The 11,986-nt window shown below is 44.3% G+C and overlaps 1 protein-coding gene across 1 annotated transcript in view; it reads left to right on the top strand.

Moving 5' to 3' along the window:
- Positions 1-285: 285 nt before the first annotated feature.
- pcsk6 (proprotein convertase subtilisin/kexin type 6) overlaps positions 286-11,986 on the top strand; it is a 37,580-nt gene continuing 25,879 nt past the window's right edge. The window contains exons 1-6 of the mRNA XM_018764015.2: positions 286-1,071; positions 4,854-4,958; positions 6,585-6,695; positions 7,317-7,460; positions 7,739-7,815; positions 10,560-10,648. Of these exons, the coding sequence (XP_018619531.1) occupies positions 904-1,071; positions 4,854-4,958; positions 6,585-6,695; positions 7,317-7,460; positions 7,739-7,815; positions 10,560-10,648 (694 nt within the window). The 5' untranslated portion in view covers positions 286-903. The remainder of the gene's footprint in view (positions 1,072-4,853; positions 4,959-6,584; positions 6,696-7,316; positions 7,461-7,738; positions 7,816-10,559; positions 10,649-11,986) is intronic.

The raw sequence follows: 11,986 nt of genomic DNA, 5'->3' as shown, positions 1-11,986 counted from the left end.
CTATTTTTTTTTCCAACTTTTAATCGCTTCTAGAAGCCTCGCGAATGTGCCTGTGGAGGAAATTCTTATTAGTAGTTCAATCACATTTAGTCTCCCCCAGCAATCCAGTACAAAAATGTCACTCACACCTAAATTTACACCATCGTACAAGTGTTCCGCACCAGGTCTTGCAAGTTGCACGTGCGCCGCATTTTTACCATCATCTCGATTTTGTTGATAGACAGTTTAATTGTCAACATCGAGTTTTTAAATGCACTGTACGAATGAGTGAAACACGCGGAGAGAACTACTAGTATTTCAGCTGTCCCGTTATAATCCGCTCCGTTCCGTTCCGTTCCACTGGCGTTCACGGGCGTTCGCGCACCGCACTCTCTGCTCGGGACGCTCGCAACTTACTGTGTGTCAGTGTGTCCTGTCTGGTGTCAGTGCGTCCAGTGAGATGTCAGTGTGTCCAGTCCGGGGTCAGTGTGTCCAGTCCGGTGTCAGAGTGCCCAGTAAGATTTCAGTATGCAGTTGAACCCGGTGTTAGTGTGTCTCCCACATCTCCACGCTCCGCTTACCGCTGCTATAGGCTGGAAGGGAGCGCGCTTCGCCATTGGCTGCTCCGTTGACATATAGCGGAGCGGGAACGCGCCCGGTGCGCACACCTCTCTCTCTACTACAACTTTTCATATAGATCTCAATTGAGATGATTGTCGACGATTCCGCTCGGTTATTGTACTATTCTAGTATAAATGAATGAAACCGTAAGATTTATATCGAGCGACCACCTGCTTGTGGCATTATGTTTAATGCTATTTCGAAGTACAAAGTATAGTATCATTTTTAAGTGTATCTTTCGAGCTTCACACACGTTTTCTCTGTAGCCCGCATAGATAGAGGAGGAGGACACAGAGAGGCGACATGCGTGTGTTCGTCGTGTGTGTGTTCTTCACTTGGGCTGTCCGGCACACTCGCGGCTCTCCGTCCTCTCGGAGTCTCTACACGAACCACTGGGCTGTGCGCGTCCGCGGGGGGCCGCAAGAAGCAGAGCGACTCGCTTTAAAATATGGATTTAATAACCTCGGCCAGGTATGGCACTCAATCTCGTTCAGCACTCTATGTTTTTTTTTTTTTTTTTTCTTTTTTAAACTCACCCAAGGCTTGTCAGTTTTGTGTTTCCGAACGACCTCCGTGATGATTCTTGTCGATGGTATGGTATAATTTTGCTGGATTTTTGCGTATTTATTATGAACAATATGACTTAATATGTAACTCCCTTTTGTGTTTGAATCTCTCTAAGTAAAATCGAGCCAGATTAAACTGAGCAGCTGAAACATGTGGAAGTGGAGAAGAAGCGCACTTTGCTCCACTGACTTGTGATGCAACTAATTTGTCAAATTAAGAAACGCCAGCCCAGTGGCAGTTGTGTTTTTTTATTGTAAAATACGCGCGCTACTATTTATTCAGCTGATTCCTTTGGCCAAGGCTACTAATAACGTTAAAATGATCGAGGGGATTCGAACCGAAAAGCCGTAAACACTGGTGTTAGTGTCGGACTGAGCGCACCGCACGTGTGGCGCTCCTGAGACGCGGCCAGTTGTGGTTAAGGAGCGCAGCGCTCCGGAGGTCGCCGCCGTCATCATCACTCATCATGCGCGCGGGGGATCGCGAGCCACCTTCCGGCATCTTTCGGGTCAAGTTTGGAGCTCGGGATCCACTCGTTCTACATGTTCGGTGGACTTATCGGTCTTTGAAAATTAACGAGTTGTTACATTTCCCGGTTGTTGAAATGCTGTTGGGTCCTCCTGCCATCTGATCTGGTCAGAACTGTCGCAGAACAACCGGAATGATTCGGGTTCGAATCCCTGCTGGCAGAACGTTTGGAAGGTGCTCAAGCTGAATTGTAACAGTAGCGATACCCCTGAGGACACGGAGTCATTGCAAATTAGCCGGCGTTGTAGCGACCAACTTTGAATATGTTCTGAAACGGTAGTTACAGGACAACTGTTAGGGTAGTGTTTTAGGGCTGTTGCCTTGACCCAAAGGTCGCAGGTTCGAGCCCCACCTCTGGCTGTAATACCTTCTTTGAGTAAGGCACTTACCCTGAAATTGCTTCAGTAACATTTCTCAGCTGTAAATAGGGAAGTAACTGTAGGTGGACTAACATTGTAAGTCACTTTGGAAGAAAGTGTCAAGTAAATGTCAATGATGCTGGAGTGCTTCAAGTTCTTATAAGTGACAAAAGAACTTGTTTATACTCAGGGCTTTCATTTGTCACTCAGCTAGAAGGGTTTACAGAGGACATTTATCCAATCCCACTGTCTAAACCACTTGTTCCATATGGGGAGTCAGAGCCTAACCCAGGGCATAAGGCTGGAGGGGGAGGGGACACACCCAGGACAGGACACCAGTCCATCACAAGGCACAAACCCCAGACCCACCAGAGAACAGGAGCCAGTCCAGCCCACTGCATCCCCTCCCCCATGTTCAAACACTATATTACATATAGTCATTTAGCTGACACTTCTCTCCAAAGTGACTTACATTAGGTTACAATTATTTACCCATTTACAGCTGGGTTAGTTTTTGCTAGAGCAATTTATGGTAAGTACCTTGCTTAAGGATACTACAGCTGGAGGGGGGCATTGAACCTATGACTTTGGGATCTAGAGGCAGTAGCTCTAACCACTACACTACCAGCTATCTTCCACTGTTTATTCCTCTGACATGCTGTTCAGATTCCCCCATAGTGTGTGAGTGACAGAGCGAGAGAGTGTGTTCCACTGATGTATGGATGAGTGACCCATTGGAAGTAGTGTAAGTCACTGCGGTGAATGAGGTGTGTGGGTTGATAACACTACATAGAGTTCATTGGAAGTTGCTTTGGAGAAAAGCATCTGCTAAATAAATAAATGTTATACTGTCTTGCACTGTATAATGCTGTCTTACACTATGTTGCACTGTGCTCACACTGTGCTCTCGGTGACCTGTCGCCCCTCTCAGGTGTCCGGACTCTTTGAACTGAGCCTCCCCCCCGCATGCCTACTTGACACTAGTTAAGAAACCGAAATGGTCAAGCATATTCTTACCCAGTGTCCACACCGCCGTGTTGACCCTTGACAAAGTGAAAAAAGAGTAAAATCCAGATATCTGGTGTTTCTGGAGCCTAAGGTGTCGACATTTTTTTTAAAAAATATTTATTGGACCGAAATGTTTTTCTTCTGAAAATGTATAATACAAATGAATGAAATTCTCATCTGTCTTGTCACTGTCATTCTGTGTCTGTGCTGTGGAAGTTCCTGTCACCAAGACAAATTCCTTGTATGTGCGAACATACTTGGCAATAAAGCTCGTTCTGATTCTGATTCTGATTCTGATGAATGTGAAGAATTTATCCACCAGAAGTACCAGCACTGGTGTTGCTCACTTACATCTACATCACAATTGAACTGTTCTTTTTCCTTACTTCTAGTCTTTCTTCTCCTTACACAGATATAATAATTAATTCTGTTTTGCATGCTTAGTAGTATTACATCATTCGTTATAATAGTGCACTTAATATTTAAATGTAATTAAATATCGTATGAGAATCCAGGTGATAAATCCATCTGTTCTGCAGTGTGATGCGGCTTGAAGGCCTCTTGTCTTCCTCTTACCTTCTGTCCTTTTGTGTTGGGTGTGTTGTACCCAGCCCAGCCGCTCTTGCTCTTCGAGGGGGGCTGAGCATCCTGCTGAACGTAATCTTTATGAAATCTGGAGCGGGACGTGTACTGGGCCAGTCTGCTCACTCGGAGCCGCGTTATGGGCTTCAGCCTCGACTCAGTGCGCACAGGCCCAGCACCGAAGCAGCTCTCAAGGCCCCTTTCAACTGACACCTCAAAACTCCTTGCAGCCTCCTGGGGGGGGCTATTTTGAGGACTGCCTCCAATGCCCTTTTCTGGTAACCGCCTGGCGGTGTTTCCTCGCCGTTTCCCTGTGCCATTGGAACTCAAGTGACAATTGGCAATATGTGTGGGTCCTGTGTTTTTGCCATAGTGTTTGGATCTCTTCTGCCTTCCAGTCCAATGACCTCCACACTGTTACCCAAAAGTCAGTCATTGTGCGGTTTGTATATTAGGCAGGGGTGTTCACAGACTTTTTTATTTTAGACATCAAGGACTGGTTTTATTTTGTAATCACTCAGTTTTAATATGCAGCTTATCTCCTGCCCAAGGAGTTCTGCTTTTTGTTTATCTGTCCATTTCACCTGAGCTCAAGCTGCGGCATCCATTGCCTCACCTTCCGCGGCTCCCGCTCGCTGCCGCCTGTCACACTGTTCCTAGGAGTGTGTGCTCTAGACAAGCTGTGCTGGAAAACAACTCTCAGAATTAAAACATGTCCACATGTCAAATCAAAATAGCAGCATGACGTACGACTCAATCGTGGAGAAGGGAAGCATAGTTGGGAACGAACCCGGCAAGAAAGGCGGGTTACCGGGATCGGGATTTTAAAGCTTTGCTCAAGAGCTGCTGAGAGATGAGACGAGTTTGAAAGGAGGAATACCTTAGCTCCGGGAACAAAGCTGTGGGTGCTGTGCCAGAAACCTCATATGCTTTCAACCCCAGCCTACATGTTGGGGCGTACATATTTATCACTACACATTCTTTAACTTGACATTGTTTTGCATACAGCTTTTTTCAAATTCTGTACTTTTCTATGGATCTACTTATAGACTTAAAATTATTAATCATTTACAAAAATTTTTTCCCACTTTAAGCAGTGGAGTGCTGATGTCTTTTTTTTTCTCAGTTGTCATTTTATCTAATGTAAATTTGGATGCAGTTGGTTTCTAAGGGTACTTTTTATAACTTTGCATTTTCTTTGTTATGTAGATTGGGAGCTTGGAGGATCATTACCATTTTCACCACAGCAAAGTTGTCAGACGGTCAACTTTTTCAACACGAGGCCCTCACAGCTTCATCCATATGGATCCAAAGGTTGGTGTCTGACTACCTACCCCAGACTGTATTCTGTATTTAAGTTGTTTTTCGCAAGCTAATGGAGCGGTTATGGGCAATGTTTAGTTTCCTAAAGAGCCAGATTGAATACAAAAGATGAGATTCCATTGATTATGTACAATGGAAGCCTTGATATACAATGACATCAAGAAAGTTTACATGCATTTTGATCTTAAACTTGTGTAAATATTTTGTGTCTAACTTTTACCATGGCTTACATACGTCATTTCATAAATCAGTACACTGTCCCACGCATGTTGGAAACCACCCTGTCTGTACAGTAGAGAATTCTTTTCCTTGTTCTAGGGTCATATATGTAACACTAATGAAATTAAATAGGGACTTGCACTGCATTGTCCAATAAAGCTTTCCTGTCTAAGATGACTCAGACTCTCTTCCTAGGCCAAGAATGTGGCCATCTTTGTTAGATTATCCTCCTCAGATAGCAGAGACTTCAGGAGAAATCAAACCAAGAGCTCCGGCTTTGCAGTTGTTTAGCATATACGTACAAAGCTCACGTCAGGTCCCAAAATTTGTTGCGATATAGATGTTACAACACTTATTTAAAATCAAGGAGATACAAATTTGCCTGTGTTTTGGGACTGAAACAAGTTTATGGTAAAGAACCTTTGGCAGCCAAGTGGGAAAGAAATTCATATAGTCAATTATCAGTCTGCTTCAGATCGGTGGTTTTCAGCCCTGGTCTTGGCAGACCCCTATGTACCCCCGTTTTTGTTCCAGCTGAGCTCTTAATTAATTATGCTTGACTGAGCTGTTGATTGAATGCATCACACGATTCAAATCACATTAAACCCAAACACGTTAGCTGAGCACTCAGTTTTCAGTCGTGTGAAACCATCCGCAAATTGATTAAGAGCTCAGCTGGAACAAAAACAGCATGGACCGGAGTCCTCCAGGACCAGGGTCGAGAACAACAGCTTTAGACCTCATCCAGATCCCAACAGTAAGGACAGGGAGTTTGCATCCGAATATATTCTGTACACGGTTTCCAAATGACAATTTCCACGGATCTACAGTTACATTCTCTTCAAGGGCAATTTTTTGTTTTATTCCTTCCAGTGGTTGGGTAAGTTTTACAATTAGGAAAATGAGAATGGCTTTTATTTACAGCTGCAGATAAATCTATGCAATAGGCTGGTGAAAATGTATATAACAAGGTGAGTGGGATGTGGAGAGACATGAGATATAATACGTCGGGCTGTGCCAGTTTATATTCAGTGTCTCGTGCCATTATAATGCAATGTGTTCTGCAAGACAAGGCTTGTCTGCTGGTCTGTAATGAAGCTAATATAGCACGCAGAAGTGTGTCAGTCTGGTGAATGGCATGTTCGTTGTGTAAAATGCATCCTGTGAGTTAATAACTCAGCAAATAAGACATGTCTCCAGATAAGATATGTCTCCAGTGCTTCAGACCCGGGCCTTTCTCTGCATAATTGCAGATAACCAACTTTCCACTCAGACAAACGAAAACGGACGTTTGACCATGGTTTGGAAGGGAGTTTATAATGAGACTGAGACAACAGCCCACACATGGTTCTCTTTTCTTTCTGTTTATCTAATAGTTTTTGTGTGTCTGTACTTCAGGTTGATTGGATTCAGCAGCAGGTAGTGAAGTCACGAGTGAAAAGGTACACAAGCAATGACCTGAATTTCATCCACTTCAACGATCCCAAGTGGTCTAGCATGTGGTATATTGTAAGTAAACTCATGGTTCTTTGGTTAAAAGCAGTTAGTTAGTTGGCAGTCCTATCCAGAACCACATTTACTTCCTTACAGTAGCATACACAGTTACTTGAATCACATGATATTTCTTGTTTTGTTAATCATTTATATGGTTGGGTGTTTCACGGAGGCAGGTTTATATGAAGTATTTTCCTAGAAACTGTAAAAAGAAAAAGCCCATCCTGGTATTGCAGCCATCTTACCACAATACTACCTGCTGCTTTCATCAAGACCAGAATCCTCATTCTAATAGGAAGGAGATAAAAAAATATTCATCAGCTTTACATGCTTTGAATTTGTTAAAGGTCCTCTGCAATGATGTCTTCAAAGTTAGGGAGTGCAGTTTTGAATTTCTTCCAAACACTAAAAACTCAGAAATAAGGATTTTAATATATTTTGGGTGTATGGGGAATAGGTAAGGCGTTTGAGGTTTGTCCCAGCCTCCTGAAAGAGCTGAAGGTAATTTTCTACCTTTTATTTATGTTGGCCTTCATATGTAAGGAGGTCAGAGGGGCAGTGGAGTCATGTTGGGCTGAGTGTGACCACTCCCATAGTGGTGTTGACATTGTGGTTATTCCTCTCGTTGCTGGAAAGCACTGCGGTGATAAGAACAACCGCTGCCGTTCCGAGATGAATATCTTGGCTGCCTGGCAGAGGGGCTATACGGGTAAAAACGTGGTGGTCACCATCCTGGACGACGGCATCGAGAAGAATCACCCAGATCTATCCCAGAATTTTGTGAGTTCCCGTTCAGTATTCGGCTCCCCCAGTGCCTCAGAGGCTGTAGTCAGATTCCCTACCCTGAACACTCCTCGAGCCTCCAACAGCAAGCACTGTAGGACACAACCTTACCATGAATAAATCCTGTTTTCTTGGTCGGCTACAGCTGTAAATTGGGCCAAGTTGCTTCTTATGACTTTTTGCTCACACCGATGAAGAGATATGACTGAAAGGAAGAAAAACTCCCCCTGCAGAATCGATAAATTGTTTCTGTTTCCATCTTTTTATTTTTCCAGGATCAGCTTGCAAGCTATGATGTCAACGGGAATGACCACGACCCTACTCCACGCTATGACTCCAGTAACGAAAACAAGTAGGTGTCAGCATCCTCTTCGGCTCTGACAGTCTGGTTTCTGTCATTTCGCCAGGCATGCGCCACATGTGACCAAATGTAACCAATTAATACGTTGCTTTAATTAAATGTCTGGGTGTCTTTCATCTGAAATAGAGTGGGAGTTCCTCTTTGGTACATGTTGCCATTCATCTAACCGCCTTTCCTCCGGGGCCCTGTCAGTGTGCTAATAATCATTGTAGGCGGGACTTTATATTCAGACAAAAACTGAATCTAATGGATTTTCTCCCTCAAATATCAAATATGAGTTAAGTCTTTATATATTTGTAGTGTTTCTTTCTTTGCGGAGAAGTATTTATTTAGTATGTGTTGCTGTTGATACTTTTATTCCAAGGCTTTACAATTTTTGCAGTTTATGCATTTTGGAGATTTGCTTTATTTAGTACATTTTAGCTTATAAAAAAGGCTACAGTCATGATCACCCTGTAAAATACTAATATAATATATAATAAGTTATAATATAATATATAATACATTTCTAATGTGATTTTTGAAATTGTACTGGAAAATGTTGTAATTCACTGTGGTCTCGAGTCATGCATCGTCGGTGAAAGAAAGGAGTGTGGTGTTGAGAGCGGAGGAGGGAAGTAAAGTGTTTTTTCTTTTTTGCTGGTTTGTCAGCCAGCGTTGATGAGGTGTTCTCTTCAGTTCCGCTCGGTGTGTACGCTCCATTCATTAGCGGCGGGCTAACAGGAGAGTACAGCATGCCCCGCTTCGTACTTCCTAGCGAAGCAGCCGATTCTAACAATGGCTTTTTGACCGCAGACTGACCGCAGGCTGCAAGGAGAGAGCCTCACCCTCTTCATCTCACTGTCTGTGCCTCTTTCTCTAACTCATCTCTCTGTAATCACCTATATGCACCCATTTTTCTATCGCCGCTGAATTGGAGAGGTCGTTCCACCTCTTTGAAGTTGTCAGTTTTTGATTTCTGCGTTCTCAGTGTTCGTCTTTTCTTCCTCCTCTTGTTTCTTCCAGGCATCATTAAAAATTCATTACTCATTACTGGTGTACGCGCTCAAGTGAAAGTGAGGCTTTTTACTCTTGTGAGGGGTGTGATTTAGCTATATTTTTAATCAGGTTTCTCTGAAGCTTCAGCTTTGCCTTACCTTACACCAAAGCTCACACCAGGGCTGCCACATGCAGCGATGAGAAGAGCAATAGTGAAGTGATTGACTTACCTGGGCTGGTGTGTTGGAGCAGCATCATAGCTCATTCCTTAGAGAGCTAATCCGTATGGGCGCCTGTCTTCGACTCTTTATTTTTCATTTTGAATAACATATGATAGGGGGTGCGGTGGCGCAGTGGGTTGAACCACAGTCCTGGTCTCCGGTGGGTCTGGGGTTCGAGTCCTGCTCGGGGTGCCTTGCGATGGACTGGCGTCCTGTCCTGGGTGTGTCCCCTCCCCCTCCGGCCTTACGCCCTGTGTTACCAGGTAGGCTCCGGTTCCCCGTGACCCCGTATGGGACAAGCGGTTCTGAAAATGTGTGTGTGTGAATAACATATGATACAAGCTCACTGGAACAGTGTTCACCCAACCATTTAAGTTCAAGTTGTTTTTATTGTCATTTCTCTATACAGCTTGTGTACGGTGGAACGAAATGTCGTTTCTTCGGAGACCATGGTGCAACACGAAACATAGCACAAGACAATAAATAAATACACAGGACAGGATGTGGATGTGGGTATGGCTGCGAGCTGTAGGCAGTTGTGGCGTAGCGGTAGTGCTGAGTTAATTGTTTGACGGAGCCAGGTGAGCGTTGGGAGCCAGCTGGGTGTTGAGTAGTCTGACTGCCTCAGGGAAGCAACTGTTGTGGAGTCTGCTGGTGGTGGCGCGGATGCTCCTGTACCTCCTGCCAGATGGCAACAGGGTGAAGAGTCTGTGAGAGGGGTGAGAGGGGTCGTCCACAATGCTGGTGGCCTTGCTGATGCAGCGGTTTTTCTACGTAGAGTCGATGGCGGGAAGAGGAAGTCCGATGATCTTTTCAGCTGTTCTTGTCACTCGCTGTAGGGTCTTGCAGTCGGAGACTGTACGGTTCCCGTACCACATGGTGAGACAGCTGGTAAAGACGCCCTCTGTCATGCCCCTGTAGAAAGTAGTGAGGATGGTGGGGAGTTTGGCTCTCTTCAGCCTCCATAAGAAATGGAGATGCTGCTGTGCCTTCTTGGCTAGGCAGGTGGTGTTCACGGTCCAGGAGAGGTCCTCTGTCATGTGCACACCAAATTCAAAAACCACACACCACACCACACCACATTCAAAAAACCTTTAGCAACATATTTAGTTTGTCCCCTTCTATTTTCTTGTTAAATCACAACTCAGAATCTTTTTTTTTCACTGAAGTTATGGACTGTCGGGTGATTACTCTTATTGACTTGGCAAGGAAATGTATTTTATTATTATGGTCTGCACCTGAAGTTTCCTCTGTAAATATGTTGATGACCAAACTGTCTAACTTCCTTTTTGGTAAAGATTAACATTTCATTTGCATGGTAAGTCAAATGAATTCTGGAATGTTTGGACACCTTTCTGGAATTTGTTGTGCTCATACCTGTGAAATACTGTAAGCTCTTGCCTTATGTGATGTACATGCACGTATTTGCAATTTCTCAGTGTGCTTTCTGCCTCTATGTTTCTGTGATCCAGAACTGTTCTGTTGTTTTTTTTAAAAATCCAACGCACAGGACATTACTATCTCCCCTCTTCCCAGACACGGGACCCGGTGCGCAGGGGAGGTTGCGGCAGTGGCCAACAACTCGCACTGTATTGTCGGTATCGCCTTCAACGCCCGGATAGGAGGTAGGCTTTTCATAGTGTGGACACATGCACCGAAGAAAAATTGAAGTGTGTTTAAATGGGAAGGGTTCAACGCTAGACATTGGACCTCGGTCAGTGAATTTCTAAAAGCTGAAGAAACTTTTACAATACTTCACTACTGTCATGGTGAAACGGGGTGGAAGAACCGAAGTGTGGGGTCGTTCGTCTGGATCCAGAGGATCAGGGAAGTTGTTCTCGGTATCGGGGACAAGCGGAGGGTCGGTTGATCGGCGGTCGGGGTCAGAGCGGGAATCCATGAGCGAGGTCAGGAGACGAAGCGAAGAGTCGGTCGAATGGCGATCGGAGTTGAAACGAAGATCTGTGGACGTGGTCGAGAAACAAAGTGAAGGGTCAACAACCGGAGAACGTGAACTGAGAACTGGAGATGAGCGAGGAGTCACAAGGAAGGGCGGTTGTCTCTGACGAGATTCCGCAAAGGTATGGGAGCTGAGGAGGGTCTTTTAAAGGGTGAGTGGTTAATCTGGTGCTGGAGCAGAGTCAGGCGTTGTCGTTTGAGATGTGGGCGTGGACGTGACTGCTCAGTGTATTAAATCTGAAAGAAGTACTACTTTCACCCTGCATTTTTCAAGAAAGTTTCATAATTGGAGTTTGTACGTCAGTCTGTCAGTGCCTTGGTTTTAGTGGTTATGATGCATAGTTGCAGTTATTTTGTATGGGATGTGGTCCAGGGCAATTAAAAGTCACATTAAAAATGCAGTTCACTGACAGCAAAAGAACAGACCTGACTAAGCTGATGAGCACAGCTAAGATCTCAGCGTTTTCTGCTCTTAAGCATCCTGTTGCCATTCACTGGGGCTGTCCTTCCAGATTAAAACAAACTATTTTCAAGGCAAGAATCTGTTTTGAAGTATTTTTGGGTGAAAGCCAGGCATTTATTTGGATTTTGAAAAAGGCTGAAAAAAATAATTTTGCCATGTTATTTGGCAGATGGCATTAAAATCTTAGCAACATTAATGTATTGTGCACCTCCCAGCAGCAACTGCATTGAGAAACTGTAATAATGGTGAAATATTTGCGGCAGATTTTTTGGGTCTGAAGTGGATAACTAAAAGAGTCTGGGATGTGGGCCAGAGTAAATGTTGCTGAGACGGAGCTTCAGGCGGCGGAATTCTGTGAGCATTGCTCTAAATTCTCCAAATGGCCCTCAGTGCAGCCTTGACACCTGATGCCATTATGAGCACTGACATTATTTGATTGATCTCTTTGGTGATGATCACATGAGATCTGTTTGCGTGGCTCTATGTTGAAACCCCGAAAAGTCAATGACTAAAGAATAGTGGCTTGTTAAATACGTATTGA

Source organism: Scleropages formosus, chromosome 11 (genome assembly GCF_900964775.1).
Source record: "Scleropages formosus chromosome 11, fSclFor1.1, whole genome shotgun sequence".
Taxonomy (NCBI): Eukaryota; Metazoa; Chordata; class Actinopteri; order Osteoglossiformes; family Osteoglossidae; genus Scleropages; species Scleropages formosus.
The sequence above is the reverse complement of the archived record's forward strand: the minus strand, read 5'-3'. Positions and strand labels throughout refer to the sequence as shown.